The sequence below is a fragment of the Uranotaenia lowii genome, chromosome 1 (assembly GCF_029784155.1).
Source record: "Uranotaenia lowii strain MFRU-FL chromosome 1, ASM2978415v1, whole genome shotgun sequence".
In the NCBI taxonomy this organism is placed as follows: domain Eukaryota; kingdom Metazoa; phylum Arthropoda; class Insecta; order Diptera; family Culicidae; genus Uranotaenia; species Uranotaenia lowii.
This window is the reverse complement of record NC_073691.1, coordinates 191,166,264-191,178,981: the sequence shown is the minus strand read 5'-3', so window position 1 is coordinate 191,178,981 and position 12,718 is coordinate 191,166,264. Positions and strand designations below refer to the sequence as shown.

The window sequence follows — 12,718 nt, the reverse complement described above, 5'->3', positions numbered from 1 at the left end:
GAAAGCACTATTCCAAAATTAGAACTGTGTGCTGCTGAACTGTTGGTTGAATTGGTGAAAAATGTCATCCCAACGCCGAAGCTGAAAATTGAGGTTGTCAAGCTATGGTCCGATAGCCAAATTGTGTTGGTTTGGTTGAAGAAACCCATGGAACGTCTACCAGTGTATGATCGAAATCGAGTGGCTGAAATCGTTCGGCTTACCGAAGATTACCAATGGGGATACATTAACACAGCGCACAATCCGGCGGATATCATGTCCCGAGGCGATTCGTCCTTCCAAGACGGCAAGAGCTCAACGACCACCTGCAGCCTCAGCAGTGATTCTTCGCCGCAGCGTGGAGATCATCAAATGAGTTGGAATGAAATTCCAACGGGGGGAGTATGTTCGCTACGAAAGCTGCCAGCAGCAGCGAGCGATTCCCAGCACGCGACGCCGAAGTCCAGCAACGACGCCCGGAGCACTCACGAGAAGGAGAAGAGTGCCACACCGACGCGAGAGTGCCGCGCCGAGAGAGCGAGGAGGCTGCTCTCGCTGGAAGTAAGAACATGCGCGACGCGCCTAGCAGTTTCTAGGCGTTTCCATTTGGCGCAAGCACGTGGTCCTGTGCTTGCGTGACAGCCTATTTAAGGGCGCATTCTCAATGCGCCTTGAGTTAGTTCCATTTAGTAAGCAGTGTAGTTAAGTTGTGTATAGAGTAGTGAAGAGAAATAAACGTGATAAGAGACAAAGCTGGATATTTTTATTGGTGTTCCTGCCTTTCTCGTCTTGGAGTTTTATTCTCTGCCCTGTTCCACTGCTTGGATCTCCGGTAGTGATTGGTGACGCAAACCCGGTTCTTGTCAGAACCAAACCAAGAGTTTAGTCTTACCGCGTCCAGACCAATACTACCGATCCAGTCTGCCGTGTCTAGTGAAGAGAAGGCTCTCTTCTGGCACGTGCATCTCAGTGCGCTGTTCGCACATCGCTTGCCAGTCCGGAAACTATCAGTCCACTAGCAGATCCACCCCGTGTGAGTCACACGTTAAAAAACAGCACCTCTAAATCAAGTCCACCAGTTTTTTGCGCCAAACTACAAAATGTACTTATATAGTCGGTTTTTGACATTCGGTAATGAAATTTTCCATTTTACATCCATTGCCGTTCTACTTATATGGATATCATCTTAGGATTATAAAGTGATAATGAAATCGTTTCTCACATTTTATGCTAGCCTTTTAAACTTTTTGATCTTCATAAAATTAACAACAAGTTGAGCCATAAATCTAAATTTTTGTAATACAGGTCCCAAATCAAAACTTGTCTACTGGCAAGATTAAAAAAAATATTTCACAGTGTTTTTGAAGCAATTTTTCGTATCGAAACACTTTTTTTTCACTACTTTTTTTGAGCCTACTTGGTTGAATGATTCATCTGAATCAAAGCAATCGTAATCACTGAACAAGACAGTAAGTTGCTATCGAAATGCTGATATCTGAACTTTTCATTTACCTTGGTTGAACTAAAAGGAATCTTTCGATTGCTTTGATTCACTTTTTTTGTTATTACTCTATTATTTATTTTTTTCATTTATTGCTTCTAATTTTGCTTTATCGTATTGTAATTCAACTAACAATTAAAAGAAAAAAAAATATTTTCAATTGAAAACTTTCAAAACAAACAGCTCAAACTTGTTTGGTATGTACATCAGAAAAATTGAAAATTATATTAATTTTAAAGTTTTGAACGTCCCCCTAGTAAAAAGGACTCAAAAATTTTATTCCGTCAAAAAATATGCAATGACTAAACTATTGGAATCCTCTTTTCTAACACTTCTAAATTGTGAAAATTTAGCCTAGAATAATCAATGAGCCTTTTATCATTAGGGGAGAATGGGGACACTTGATCCCCTTCTCTTATTTTCATCATATTTTTTTGGGAAAATTTTGCAACTCGCCGTCTTTTGCATTTTCTGACAGCGTGTAATTTCAAGTTTATATGCTCCAAAAGTTAGAACGATACATGAACTCGTAGATAAACTAGAAGCATTTTCGCGAGACTAAAAAAATTGTGATTTTTTTTTAAGTTACAGGAGACTTGAACCTTTACTAAAGGAGACTTCATCCTTAATTCAGGGTGCCCTGACCCTAGGCAAAAATCTAGAAAAATCCGAAGATAAAAGGTCTGTATTAGTTCTCATTTTACTGTTTTTTAGAATCAGACAAAGAAAATTCTAAAAGTTTTTCTACTATTCTAGTTTTATTGCATACTTTAAGGCGCAATTTTCTAGTTTTTAGATGAATACAGTATTTTTAGTCCTTTTGTTGCTACGGCCCTGAGAGGGTGAAATTAGGGGGAACATCAAACCCATTTTGTGACAGATTAGTTTGACAGTTTGATAGTTAGACAGGTGAGAAGAGAAAGGAGAAAAGAAAAAGGAGGAAAGTCGGAAAAAATTGAAAAACGTGTTTGATAGATTGGTTGGTGAAAATTATAGTTCTGCTTGAAATTGTATTCTCTCGTGCCGAAGTGCAGCATTTTCTTAGCTGAGTTTGATGCTATTCTAGCAAGATTCCGATCAGTAGGTTGATTAAACGTAAGTTATGATAATATTCTCCAAATATCAAATACGATTTGCTAATTGAAGAAATGTGTTCCGATTAGGTCGAATTCACTGCCGTAAATTGTCGTTCCCGGATAAATATTGTATTTGCGAAATATCTTGCTTTATATTCTCCATCAGATCGTAAGTAACCTTCTTTGTTATAAAAACACCAGAAAGTAACTTTATCGTAACTTAACAGGAATCCGAATCCGGAACTGATTGTAGGATCTTCGGCAAACTCGTTTTGATCGAAGAAAAAGACTTATTTGTAAGTAATCTGGACTCATATTTATTAACAACATTGTAAGTTAACAAAAGAATAAATTTTCTAGTTGAGTCACGTCAAATACGGACTACAAAAAGTCTACACCTTTTGTACAGATAATTACTGGATAAACAATAGTTATTGGACAGATATAAGTAATCAGTAATGATCAACATCCATTCAGAAGAAAAATACACCTTTTTGGACTCTAGGGATCAATTATACCCATATTATACATTTTGGAAAACTTCTTCTTAAAAAATTGAGAGTTTACTTTTGCTTCGAAAATATGGCATTATGAAGTTCATATTATACTCTATCGATTGACATATTGGAATAAATATTTTCATTCTAATTTTTTCATGTGAGTAACATTTTAAAATGATAAAAAAAAGATCTTAAAATCTCATTTTGTTATATTTTTCAAACGAAGTTCAATAACTCGAAAAATAAAATTTATTAAATTTTTTGGATAACAGCATTTTTGTTTTGTTCTGTTTGGCACATTTTTATAGAACATTTGATATTTGTAAGACATTCCTGTTTCGAGATATAGCGAAGAAATCAAGTATCCCCAGGGATCAAATATCCTCATTCTCCCCTATATTTTGTTTGATTTCTACCAAGGGTTTGGCCCTCCTGAATAAAGTCTCCTTTAACATTTAAAAAAAAATTATTAATTTTTTGGTCTCACGAAAATGCTTCTAATTCATTCACGGGATCAAGGATCGTTTTTACTTTTGGAGTCAATAAACTTGAAATTACACCCTGTCATAAATTGCAAAAGACGGCTAGTTGATTTTTTTTTCCAAAAGATATGATGAAAACAAGAAAATCAGATCAAACCTCCCATTCTCCCCTCTACTGATTAACTTGTGAAGAATGCTAAACATATCATGGATTTAAACTTTTGGTTTAAAACGCCAATCCATCACCGACCTTCCTTAACCGTCTCCTTTCTCTGAGGGTGGCAGCTTTCCGTCGATCAACAGCAACACTTTTCTTTTTGCAAGCCTTACAGGCCCAGGCCAGACAGGGCCGATTCGGACTAGCCATACACCCTGCCGCCGGGGCTAGCACGTGCTCTTCCGCTGAACTGGCACTGTTATCGTCGAAATCGTCATCGTCATCGTCGTCCTCGTTGATAATGCTACTGTTGCTACTGTTGGTACTGTGAAGTTGCAGTTGTCTCTGTCGAATTTGCAACTGCTGGATGTTCAGTTTGAGCTTCTGTTCTGCACTTAATCCCTGACCCAACGCACTGGCACTCGTTCCAAATCCACAGCCGAAAAAACCACCCCCGCTTGCTCCACCGAAATCCACAACACTTCCCATTGCACCTTTATGGTCAAACTCGTATCCGGGCTTAGAATCAGCACACGAGGAAGCACCGAAGAACTTGTTCCGATTGCCTGCGTTCATCCCAATGTTGCCACCGAAATTCCTGTTGAACTTGGTCATGGTTCGCTGATCACCACCGCCAATCAAAACACCAGCAGCACTAGGCTCGGCAACGTCACTTCGCATCTCGTTGACCCAAACGGCGGATTTTGCACGGCACCCCCGCCCAGACGGAAAGGTCGTGATCACGTTTCACAACTTTTTCCGCCGATCAGATAGAACTCGACTCTAGTGACAATATCCCGACGCACAGGGAACACACGTTTAACGACGGCGGAATTCACGGCAAGACTGGGACTTCTTCTGGTTCACCGTGAGCGTTGCCTAGCTAGATGATCGCACACCGCCGCCGGTCCAATGACAACACGACGCGGCGACACGGTTGCACTTCACGGATCGTGCTTGAACTGTTTTTTTTTCCTCGTTTCGTGTGTTCCTACAGATTTTCCACCAACCGATCTGACCGGCTGTCGTGGTCGTATTTGTCACATCTGTGGTGATTGTCTCGTGAGGCGGGATCCGATCGTGTCTCTCCTGCCTGCTTGCCAAAAGGTACCGGAATCGTTCGTGCAAGATACGTGAAAATAGGGTGGCTCAAAAACAATTTAAAATCTAGTATCAGGGGAAAACTCGAAAATAAGGCTATGATCATTTAGTATCCGGGAACTTTATTTCGGTGATAGCTACGTTAATAGAGCTCGGATATGCAAAACTTTAGTAGCGTGTTGTTGGTTATGAAAAGGACTATCTTGCCTATTTTTGATAGATTTTTAAGTTAACGTGTGTTTGAGATATTGACGTGGCAAAAAGATATGGTAAAAATAATTTGGCACAAACTTGCTCCTTTAACGCATTTTGCGCCTCGAAGGTTCTTCATTGTTGACTTGAAAGCTCATGAACTGTTGATTTTTTCTGATTTTTTTTCGGACCAAATGGTTAAGAAGTATAAGGAGCCACTCTAGGATCCACACGAAGTTCAAACCAACCATCTGAGTGCAACCCTTGATCTTAAATTTGGTAAAAAGTCTATGGTTATTGAGGATAACTGAATGCAGACTCCTTGAATAATGCAAAAAATCCATTTCCGGCAGGCAAAAAGTGTTGCCTGACTAGTAGACACCAAGTAAATATCTGATAATGATCAGTTCCAAAGATCGCAATCTGTGCATCCGGTTTTTTAGCAATGTGACAGATGTGTTCTGACGGACAATGAAAAAGTTCAAACCAGATTCCAGTTGCTTTTTCGAGGTGAGTTTGTGTAAAATATCATGATCTTGCAAAGGTTTTGCTTCTGTGGTAAAATAAATAAATTAATACATGACTGAAAAAAGTGTGCAAAGATAAAAAAGAGATTTTATGAAAAAGTTAGAGTATTTGTTGAAATCATTGATAAATATTTTTTTTAAATTTTATACATTAAATTTCACACTACACCTTCATTTCCTCCATAGAAAGTTTTTCGATCAAATGAATAGTGTTTAAAATACACACGATTGTAACTGCCCGGATTCTAAATGATCATAGCCTTACGCTAACCTATGGCTTCGAATGATGTCATCCTTCATTTATATTGTAGCAAACAAGCTTTTTCATCATATATTGGATGAAAAGTTCACAAAAACGACTTCGTTTCTTAGAAACAGAAGGATTAATGGAATTGACGTGAAACTTGTTATTTTTCATGGGTAACATATAAGGTTTTAATGGTAAACCAGCCTGCACAATTTGATGAAACATTTATTTATCCACTCGTATGCACTTTCGGAAGACTATAAATATTTTGTTGTATTCTACTAACTTCCCACAAATTTGAACCAAAATCAATCATATCAAAATTGGGGCACAATGTCTACAAGACCACACAGAAAGAAAAATGTAATCCTACATTGCACGTTTTCACATCATCGCCACAAATAATATGAAAAAGAGTATAGCTTCTTAGCCTTTTGAAGGAACTTTACATGTCACCGCATGGGAAATCCAGCATCAACGTCAGTTTGCCAATTCTGTTTTGTTTTCGTTCCTATTAGATTCCCGACGCAGGCGAACTGCATCAATTTCTTGTCCAATCTGATCGTGTGCGCTAATTTGAGACAAACAGAGGTAAGAAATATCATTAAACAATACCATATTTTCAAACTAACAACTTTCCTTGGCAGGAAATCGATGGTGTATGCTGCGATGGAGCTGAATGTGAAATCATCGCCCCAGACTTTGCTTCCGTCGCCGGGAGCATCGGGTGAAAGAAAATGTATCGATAATTATAATTATTTGATTCCTGCTTCAAAGTGATCGGTTCAAGTGTTCATCTTCAAATAGTGAGTTTAAAAACGTGAAATAAATCTTTTCCTCTGTACAAATCCAATTTTTTTTTAAATAAGTAAAATATTCCCTGACAAAAAAGATCAAAATAATGTAAACCTACAGTAAACAACAGCATGGAATGCACATGAAAATTTACATGAAATATGCGGTTTCTTCGCACGTAAATAGCCGATTCCCTTCTACCCATGTTGTTGCATGTAAATCTACGTGGATTTTTCTAACTGTGCACGGTGTTTTAGGCTCAAATTTTGAATGCTTTCAACTTTTAAGAAAACCCGAATATCAAAACAAAATGCTATTTTATCTGCTGACTCAGAAATTACGATAACAATGCATAATAATATAATTTCGTCTTTGTTCGAATTTAAAAGGTGCACTAATATTCGACTCGAAAAAATTAACAGCCGCCATGTTTGCCGCGATATCAGTCAACAAATTTAATTTCATTGCCTACCTGAAGGCGTTTCACCTCAGAGGATATAAAAAAGTGTATTTTGAAAAGCAAAATTTTCAGAAAGAGTAGCAATAACACTAGTTTACAGCATTTTTGAACTCAGTAAACTGAAGATCATTTCCAATGTGTAATCGGGCGCTGAATCCGAAAATGAAATTCGAAAAAATCTCTGTAGAACCGTTTTTGAGTTATGCTTCAAATATGAAATTTCGAAAAAAATAAAAAAGTTCTTGTACTTAGATTAAAATATCTCGGACTGCATTATAGCAATTTAAAATCCCTCTTTTGCATATTGAAGGTGAATAAGTTTTCTATCGATCATCTGAACACTGTTTTTGCGTTTGACCAACAGTATTGCTGATATTAGTGACTTTATGAGAAAAAAAAATTATAAAAAACGCATTTTTTTAGAGAAAATTTTGTTTCAACGAAAGTTCTAGACTCGATGGTAGCATTTAAAAAATCTGATTTTCTTTTGCGCTTAAATGTCAAATTAAAATAAAGATTTCAAGTGGTTATTTATCAAAATCGGTTGAAAATTGAAGAAGTTATGGCTACTTTACCATAACTGTAATTTTTTGGAGTTTTTAATAATTTAACGAACCGCAGTACACTTATCATAGTATAGGAAGAATGAAACATGATAAATCTCACTCGCTCCAAGTCAAAATTATTTATTAGCTTACCAGAAAGTCACATGCCAAGTTTCTGGAAGATCTGACCATAGGGAGGGGTTGCTTAAGTCTCAAAGGTGAATAAAATTTTGAGGTATTTTGCCCGGGAGGAACGAAAAATACTGGTTTTTCATCAATAACTTTTTTCATCACTAGCTGATTGTTTTTTCTGGATGATTTTCTTAAAGCCTAAGTTGAGACAAATATTTCACCCGAAGACTGTAACTCGATTGGATTTGAAACAGAAAAGTTATCGCGGTTCAAAGATTGTATTTTGGTCGAAAATCTATATATATAAAAATGAATTTCTGTCTGTCTGTCTGTCTGTCTGTCTGTCTGTCTGTCTGTCTGTCTGTTCCCTATAGACTCGAAAACTACTGAACCGATTTGCTTGAAACTTGGCAGGTGAGGGTATTGGAGGCAGGGGAAGGTTCCTATTATGGTTTGAGACCCCTCCCCCTATTATGAAGGGGGGGGAGGGGCCTCCCAAACAAAAGAAACTTTTTTGCATAACTCAAGTACACATCAAGTAAATGGTATAAAATTTGGCATGGGGTGGTATTTGGGAACGAGGAATATTTCTATGAATATTAGGTACCCCTCCCTCCTCTCAGTGGGGTGATAGGAAGGGGGGAGGGGGGATACCTTACAATTTTTCATATAACTCGAGAGCTAATCAAGATATTGGATCCAAATTTGGCATGTGAAGGTATGTGGATACGAAAAATATTTCAATGATTATTTGAGACCCCTCCCTCTTTTCAGTTGAAAGGGGGAGGGGCCTCTTTCCTATTTTTTTTATATAGTTCAAAAACTAATAAAGCAATTTGAACCAAATTTGGCATGGGAGGGTATTTGGATACGAAAAATATTTCTATGATAATTTGAGACCCCTCCCTCTTTCCAGTAGGGAGATATAAAGGGGGAGGGGCCTCTTTTATAGTTTTCAACATAACTAAGAAAGTAATTAAGCAAATGGAACCAAACTTGGCATGGGCGGGTATTTGGGAACGTGACATGTTCTAATGATTGTTTGAGACCCCTTCCTTCTTACAGCGGGGAGGAAGGAAAGAGGGAGGGGAGTTTCATACAATTTTTACTGCATAACTCAAGAACTAAAACAGCAAATGGAACCAAATTTGGCATGGAATGATATTTGGGTACGAGAAATGCTTCTATGAATATTTGGTAACCTTCACTCTTTCGAAGAGGTGGAAGCAAATGGGGAGGCGAGGTCTCCCTTACAATTTTCAGTATAACTGGAGAGCTGATCAAGCAAATTGAATCATATTTGACATGTGAGTGTATTTGGATACGAGAAATGTTTCTATTATAAATTGAAGCCGTACCTTTTAAGCGGTAAGATATAAAGGAAGAAGGGGGGGGGGGGGGGGTTTCCATTTTTTTCCATAACTCAAGAATTAATCGAGAAAATGAAACCAAATTTGGCATCAAAAAGTATTTGAGTACGAAAAATACTTTTATGAATATTAAGTTATCACCCCTCTATTGAAAGAAGAGAACGGAAAGGGGGATGGTACTCCCTTTCAAGTTTATTCAAAACTCAAAAATTTACTACGTAAATAAAACCAAATTTGGCATGGCATGGAATATAGGAAGGGAAGAGGGAAGCTTACATTTAACTTTTATTTTACAAAATCCGAGAAATGGACAATACTTAACATGGAAAATCATTTTGGTATGACTCCATGATTATTTGACACATCATCCTCCTTTCAGTGAGAAGGTACATGGGAGGAGGGAGGTGAGCCCAATACAATTTTGTTAGCATATGTTCTCAATTTATGCTTACGAAGCCAACAAATGGAAACAAATATGGCATGGAAAGGTACTTGGTTACGAGATATGTTTCTACGATTGTTATAGACTCTTATGCTTTACAGTGTAGAGAGGGAAAGAAAGAAAGGGGCTCGATACAATTTTTGTTGCAAAGCTTAAATACTTATCAACCAATGGAACTACACTTGATATAAGAGGATTTTTGGGAACGAAAAAAATATTTATTAAAGATTACAATCTCCATTCAGCAGGGGGTGAAGGGAAGGACAGGAGGGGCTCTCTAATCAGTTTTTTAGCATAAATCCAGAACGTATCAAGCAAAAACAACCATACTTTATAAGTTAGATTATTTACGAACGATTAATTTGGGACCCTTTCTTTTTTAGGGCGAAACTTAAGGAAACAGATGAAAATTATCAGATCTTTAAAACAAGTTTATAAATCAAGATTCAGAATATAAGTTATGGTTTGTGTTGCAATTTGAAACTCCAGCTGAAGCTCTCATTTTATAGTGGTTGCTTATTAATTTCGTCATAATTTGATTTAAAATAATACCAAAAACAATAAAAATTTGAATGATTTCTGAAAATATCATTTGATTCTGAAAGGTGTAGCAAAGCACACCGGGTCAGCTAGTTGTCCTATAAAACGCAATGCGTAAAAAGTACTCATTGCGTTTTGGACAAAATTTGCGGCCTTTGAACTGTAATAACTTTTCTGTTTCAAATCCAATCGAGTTACAGTCTTCGAGTGAAATATTTTTCTCAACTTAGGCTTTAAGAAGATCATCCATAAAAAACAATCAGCTAGTGATGAAAAAAGTTATTGATGAAAAACCAGTATTTTTCGTTCCATCCGGGCAAAATACCTCAAAATTTTATTCACGTTTGAGACTTAAGCAACCCCTCCCTATGGTCAGATCTTCCAGAAACTTGGCATGTGACTTTCTGGTAAGCTAATAAATAATTTTGACTTGGAGCGAGTGAGATTTATCATGTTTCATTCTTCCTATACTATGATAAGTGTACTGCGGTTCGTTAAATTATTAAAAACTCCAAAAATTTCAGTTATGGTAAAGTAGCCATAACTTCTTCAATTTTCAACCGATTTTGATAAATAACCACTTGAAATCTTTGTTTCAAATTGACATTTAAGCGCAAAAGAAAATCAGATTTTTTAAATGCTACCATCGAGTCTAGAACTTTCGTTGAAACAAAATTTTCTCTAAAAAAATGCGTTTTTTATAATTTTTTTTCTCATAAAGTCACTAATATCAGCAATACTGTTGGTCAAACGCAAAAACAGTGTTCAGATGATCGATAGAAAACTTATTCACCTTCAATATGCAAAAGAGGGATTTTAAATTGCTGTTATGCCGTCCGAGATATTTTAATCTTAGTACAAGAACTTTTTCAATTTTTTCGAAATTTCATATTTGGAGCATAACTCAAAAACGGTTCTACTGAGATTTTTTTGAATTTCATTTTCGGATTCAGCGCCCGATTTTACATTAAAAATGTAGGTCAGTTAATCAAGTTCACGATTTTTTTAAAATTTTGTAAACTAGTGTAATTAATGATTTTTTTGCCAAAGTATGGTTTGTTTACAAAAATACGATGAACATGTAATTAAACATTTGATGTTTCAATTTTTACATTCCGTATAATCATTGTTCCATTTCTTACCACCCTTTCGGTATGGTGCGTTCTGTCCACTAACTTTGGCGTTCTACCACGATGTTTGTTTTCTGTTTTAGTTTTTTACAAAAATATAATCAAAATCGTGTTTTTATCGAATTCTTTATTTTTGGTAATAAGTAAATCTGATCCCTAAATCGTCGTAAACTTTCAATTTAATTCTCAGATTATTGTTTTCGTTGCAAATAGGAACAAACATCCTGCGGTCAGACTAGATAGTTGAGTTGGCGATCGAATCGAATTTATTTTTATAAATTGGACTGCTGCATTACCTTGTTAACCAACAAATGTTTTGTAACATAATCTCATAACAATTCTTCACGAATCAGAATTATTTATAATTCATTTTATTACTAAATTTATGCATCACATGCTGGATTTATATATTTGTTTGTAATGCATTTCTATACTATTGACCCTTTAATGCATGATTTTGTTTCAACAGGTAAAGAAATTAGTGACGCAGTCAGATTATTTTATTTCAATTTGTATATCACAAATGTATATTTGAAGATATTTATTCCAGTATTATGAAATTTAGGACTCCTCAAAACTCATTTCTAAGATTGTAAATTTGTTTCAATATTCTACGAATTTCTTCCAAATATTGGTCTTTGAGTGATATTTGTGACTGATTAAGAGTAATGAAAATACAATGGGTCAATAGACTGAGTCGATTTGTATGAGTAAATTGAATATTTTGTATTGAAAAATCAACATCATTTTTGTTTCTTCTGTGAAACCGAGCCTGTTATTGGTTTTTGTGCCAATTTATAAATTCTCTAAAGAAAATTTTGTTTAAGACCGTAACTTCGTATCTTGTTAGGCTAAAGTTATTAGGTTTTGAATAGGACATGTCCTTTGGCATTCAAAAATAATAATTTCAATTGACATTACTACTAGATGCCCAGCAAGGTATTGGATGATAACTTTGAAGCTCAACAAATCAAAAACAAATGTTTGGTGAATTATTCTACTAAAGATAACAAATTACTTCCAAAATCATGAACCACACTAATAACGGAGATATGTAAGAAAAATCATAAACCAAAGCACGAGTTATCTGAATACGCCAAACATCATCTCACATCTGGCAGTACCTTGAGATAAACCGATCGTGCCTTCTGTTACTTTTCTCTCGTTTTAAAAAAAAAAAACGAAAACGATCGCCCTTACCGACAGAAGAAAATTCACGCTTTTTCTCCTTATCCTAACCCGAGCGGACGAAAAACAACATTCAAAGCAAAGAAAATTTCTGTTTGTTGTGACACTTTTTCTCGAGCTCCGTGAAAAGGGACAAATTGGTTGAGGAGTATTGTAGCATCTCTATAGGCTTTTCCAACATCTCGCGACGCGGGCCCTCATTTGTTGTGTACTTATTAGTTGTTGCATGTGTGTGTAAATCTCTGGGAGGAGGAGCCAGATAATGTATCCGCCTCCTCCCTCACTCTCGACGCTCAGTTTTCCAAAAAAGTACAAATAGTTGGCTAACTTTCTTCAGATAAGTCAGATCTAAGT

At 36.2% G+C, this 12,718-nt stretch overlaps 1 protein-coding gene across 4 annotated transcripts in view; it reads right to left on the bottom strand.

The window, feature by feature from the left end:
- The window catches only part of LOC129741459 (myogenic-determination protein-like), a 38,138-nt gene extending 32,034 nt beyond the window's left edge, over positions 1-6,104 (bottom strand). The window contains exons 1-2 of one of the 4 annotated variants that reach the window (XM_055733206.1): positions 6,049-6,104; positions 3,789-4,862 (exon numbers count right to left, since the gene is read on the bottom strand). In XM_055733206.1, coding sequence (XP_055589181.1) covers positions 3,789-4,376 — 588 coding nt within the window. In that variant the 5' untranslated portion in view covers positions 4,377-4,862; positions 6,049-6,104. Of the gene's footprint in view, positions 1-3,788; positions 5,328-5,786; positions 5,907-6,048 lie in introns of those variants that run through there. The other 3 variants (XM_055733213.1, XM_055733198.1, XM_055733221.1) reach the window with 3 other exon arrangements.
- Positions 6,105-12,718: the final 6,614 nt, after the last annotated feature.